Below are 3975 nucleotides of genomic sequence, written 5' to 3'. Positions count from 1 at the left end.
CCCCTCTCTGCCGTCTTCATCGGCATGGTCACCTCCAACAACCTCTGCCTCAAGCACGTCGGCGTGGCCTTCTACAATGTGGGGCGCTCCCTCACCACTGTCTTCAACGTGCTGCTCTCCTACCTGCTGCTCAAGCAGACCACCTCCCTCTACGCCCTCTTGGCCTGCGGAGTCATCATAGGTGAGGGGGAGCAGAAGGGGCTGCACCCATCCCCTGCCAGCCCCGGAGAGACAGAGGTGGGGTGTGTTTCCCTTGGGAAGTCATCCTTCGTGGCAGCTCCTTTGTGAGGTGGGGTAGCTCAGTGTTCGCGCTTTGTTTTGCGTCCAGCGACCCACTGCGCGTGTCTGGGGAATATAGGTAACTCATCAAGAAAGGAAATTACCCTTACTTGACCGTGGCTCCGTTTTTCCTTTGAGCGCTAAAACCATTTTACTCTCTAAGGAAATTTAAGTTGCTTTACCTTTTTTGGTTTTCCCCCATAAAGGCCATAAAACAGCAGGTGGCTTTCTCTGTGTTCCCTAGTGCTTGTTGATTATTAACTTTGGTAACAATAACATTTATGTCAGCAGCACTGGGACCGTACAATGGAGCCAACCAATTCAGGCAGGCTGAATACATGTGATGAAGGGATTGCTGATCAAGGCAAGAACCACCAGAAGATTTGGTTGTGTGGTTAGGAAGTAGGGCAGGGCAGGGCATTGACTTAACGGAAATTCCAAGGCACTGATGATGCCGAAAGCTAACTTCCACTGGAGGGCCATTTAGATGCCAAGAATGGTGAAATGTTGATTTCAATCTAGTTCCAGGTGGATGTGTGTTTGGTGCTTAGACCAGTGGATGGATTCAGATGAAAATAAGAGAATCTCATCTCCAAAGAAGAGGTGAACAGGAAGAGAACTGTTTTTTTCCACTCAAGTGATGCAAACAATTGCCTTCAGCTAAGCTTTTGTTTGGATATTGCCCAAGAGTACACTGTCTGCCAGTCTTACAGGGTTTCTCTAAGGCTCTGTTCCCCTGGCTCCATCTCCTTTTGTTGTAAGAGCATTGGCTGTATGATTGTAGCAGCATAGCTGAGCGTTCTCTGTGGCTTGACCCGTAGAACCCATTTGTACTTGGGCTTAGTTTAAAGCATATTAGCTGCTTTGCAGGCAACTTCCCAGACAACCTCCAGCATGAAGCAGCTAATGAAAACACGGTTCAGTGCTCCTTCAGTAGCTCATCTCTCTTTTTTATGTTTTGCCTATGAGCTGGATGGGGAGAGGTCTCCCTCTCTGCCCTGAAGGTGCAAAGCCTGTAGCTCCTGTTTTGGAGGTGGCTAAAGAGTACATTACCCATCAAAGCTTAACGTGTTGAAGAAACTGCACACAGTTTCTGCCTTTGATCTTTTTTTTAGCATAGTACTTACTATTACATCCATGTGTTTACTATCTTTCCATCTTCTTTTCTGCCCTTTCCTTCCTGTTAGCAGCACAGCAAAGCCTGTGAGGCTTTTTTTTTTTCCCAAACCTTGAATATTTTTTCTACCTGTGTGTGTTTGCTGCCTTTTCAATTAAAAAACCCCAACATAGGGTCTCCTGAAAAATACCTATATGCAAAGACTAGCTGGAATAATAGTTTCTGAACTAGTACTCCTGCTTAGTGTGGCAATTAGTCCCCCAAGACTGAATTACCTGCACAGTAAATTACTTGCACTCCCAGGACACTAGTCATGACATTTTGTGGGTTCACGTAATAGAAAAGGGAAGCCTCTGTCTTTGCTTGTGGTTGTTCAGTATAAAGTAGATGATGAATTTCTGACTATATTTTGAGCCTTTCAGCAGTTATTCCAATGATGCCTGATCTGTTTGGTTGCAGGTGGCTTTTGGCTGGGAGTTGACCAGGAAGGAGCAGAGGGCACTCTGTCATGGACAGGTATATTCTTTGGGATCTTAGCAAGCCTGTGTGTCTCTCTCAATGCCATCTACACCAAGAAGGTGCTGCCTGTGGTGGATGGTAGCATCTGGCGCCTGACCTTCTACAACAACATCAATGCTTGTGTCCTGTTCTTCCCCCTCATGATGCTGCTGGGCGAGTTCCGCACCCTCTACCACTTTGACAAGCTGGGAAGCCCCAGTTTTTGGGGCATGATGACCCTGGGAGGAGTTTTTGGCTTTGCTATTGGGTACGTGACTGGACTGCAGATTAAGTTCACTAGCCCACTGACTCACAATGTGTCTGGGACAGCCAAGGCCTGTGCCCAAACAGTGCTGGCCGTTATCTACTTTGAGGAGACAAAGAGCTTCTTGTGGTGGACGAGTAACTTGATGGTCCTAGGGGGCTCCTTTGCCTACACATGGGTGAAAGGACTGGAGATGAGAAAGGTGCAAGAGGATCCTAATGTCAAAAACAGTGAAAGAAATGAGACTGGTGTGTAGGAAGCTCCTGCCTCTCCATTTCTGTGCTGAGGGGGATGACCTTTGGTGCTCCTTTCCTCCTGGGAAGAAGAAGAGCAAGGAGCAGAAAAAAGGTCACCTGCAAAGCTTATGAGGAGCTGCATCAGGAGCCAGAGCCAAAGACCTGACTGGAACATCTTTTATCCATGGGACCTCACCCCATATCAGAGTTGGGGAGAGCATATGTTGTGTAGATCAATTCGGGGGGGTTTGTGATGTTTTTTAAAATGGATGTTGCTATTGACCTAATCTAGGAAATTTGCATCTCTGGGGGGGTGGGCTCATGGCAGACAAAGACTGGGGTGGGAGCTTTGTGTAGATACAGATCTAGAATTATCTGAATGAATGAATGAAGTTATAAAATCCTGAACCTCCAGGTAAGGAAGAGGCAAGCAGCCAGACTGTTTGGGTTAGACTCCAGTAAACTGTTCTGCTGTAAAAGGTTTCTGCAACAGCTGTTCTTCCTGTTGCCCCATTCACTGCAGAGGATGGAAATTCCCTCCCTTCTTATATACAAGTTTAAGCAACAGCAGTACCTCCAGATCTCCTTTCCAAAGAGTCAGTATCACATCCTTCTGAGTTTTTTTCTGTTTCTCTATACCTGGTTTCTCAGTGTGGGGAAGCATGCTAAGACTCAGGAATTAAACTTCTCATTTCCTCTGCACTGTGTTCCATGACAAAGAGCATACTTGCTCCAGTGGCACTTCTTGTGGAGGAGTGAGTTTGGCCTCTGTGACTCTCTGACAGGCAGGAGAGAAAAAGTCACTGTGAAGCACTTGGTGCTGTAGGGTGGAGATCCCAGTTTGTGGTATTCATAACACTCCTCTTTACCCTTTGTGTAGGGGGTAGGTTTGTGTTTGAAAAATGGGGTTGTTACTAATTAGGCTTGTTTCAGGGGATGTGTTCCATAACTATTTTGCATCTCCTCTGGTGTTTGCAGTTTGTCCTTTGGCTTATTCCTTTTAAACACCCCCATGGCCGGCTCAGTGAACCCTTCAACTCAAAAACTCCTAGTTTTGCCCAAATGCATCAATCCCTTTGCTTGGAATTTGCTGCTGAACACTTAGTTCTGCAGAAATCTCTGCTCTGCCGCCTTCTGTTCCTGTGCTATAATCCGTTGTGCAATTCCTAATCCCAGGGGTCAGCAACATCCTTGAGCGAGCTGTGATGGTGCACCAGCTGTCTGAATCCCTGGCCCCCTTAAACGTCAAATTGTTTGGATAGGGTTTTTGGGCAGTCCATGCCATTGTTCCATACTCTGCCCCCTGGATCCTAGGTGGTGTACGGTGCCCTGTGAGTGGTTTGGCCACACGTACATTAGAACCCTCCATTTCTGCCCAGAAAATGTTCCTGTTTAATGGGAAGAGGGGATCTCTCACACACATACATACACAGAGCTACCTTTTTGGTGCAGTCTGTCATTCGTGTTCCTTGAAATATTTAATTTTTTTTCATGGTAATGAACATTTTTAGCGAGGCACGTACTAACCTGTAGCGGTCCAGCCTGCGGCGGGAGCGCGGGTGGCTGTGTCCGTGGCGCGG

The 3975-nt window shown here is 47.0% G+C and overlaps 1 protein-coding gene across 1 annotated transcript; it reads left to right on the top strand.

Moving 5' to 3' along the window:
- Nucleotides 1-6: 6 nt before the first annotated feature.
- Nucleotides 7-2678, top strand: SLC35C1 (solute carrier family 35 (GDP-fucose transporter), member C1). The gene is made up of 2 exons (XM_009077522.1): nt 7-181; nt 1856-2678. The coding sequence occupies exons 1-2, from the start codon at nt 25-27 to the stop codon at nt 2413-2415; spliced, it is 717 nt and encodes a 238-aa protein (XP_009075770.1). The 5' UTR covers nt 7-24; the 3' UTR covers nt 2416-2678.
- Nucleotides 2679-3975: the final 1297 nt, after the last annotated feature.

The sequence above is a fragment of the Acanthisitta chloris genome, unplaced genomic scaffold (assembly GCF_000695815.1).
Source record: "Acanthisitta chloris isolate BGI_N310 unplaced genomic scaffold, ASM69581v1 scaffold17486, whole genome shotgun sequence".
Taxonomy (NCBI): domain Eukaryota; kingdom Metazoa; phylum Chordata; class Aves; order Passeriformes; family Acanthisittidae; genus Acanthisitta; species Acanthisitta chloris.
The sequence above is the reverse complement of the archived record's forward strand: the minus strand, read 5'-3'. Positions and strand labels throughout refer to the sequence as shown.

Bases quoted from the DNA above. Each gene is read 5' to 3' on its own strand.
- SLC35C1 (XM_009077522.1), top strand. From the start codon at position 25: ATGGTCACCTCCAACAACCTCTGCCTCAAGCACGTCGGCGTGGCCTTC. The intron at 182-1,855 runs GTGAGGGGGAGC...GTTTGGTTGCAG, and splicing joins GGCCTGCGGAGTCATCATAG to GTGGCTTTTGGCTGGGAGTT.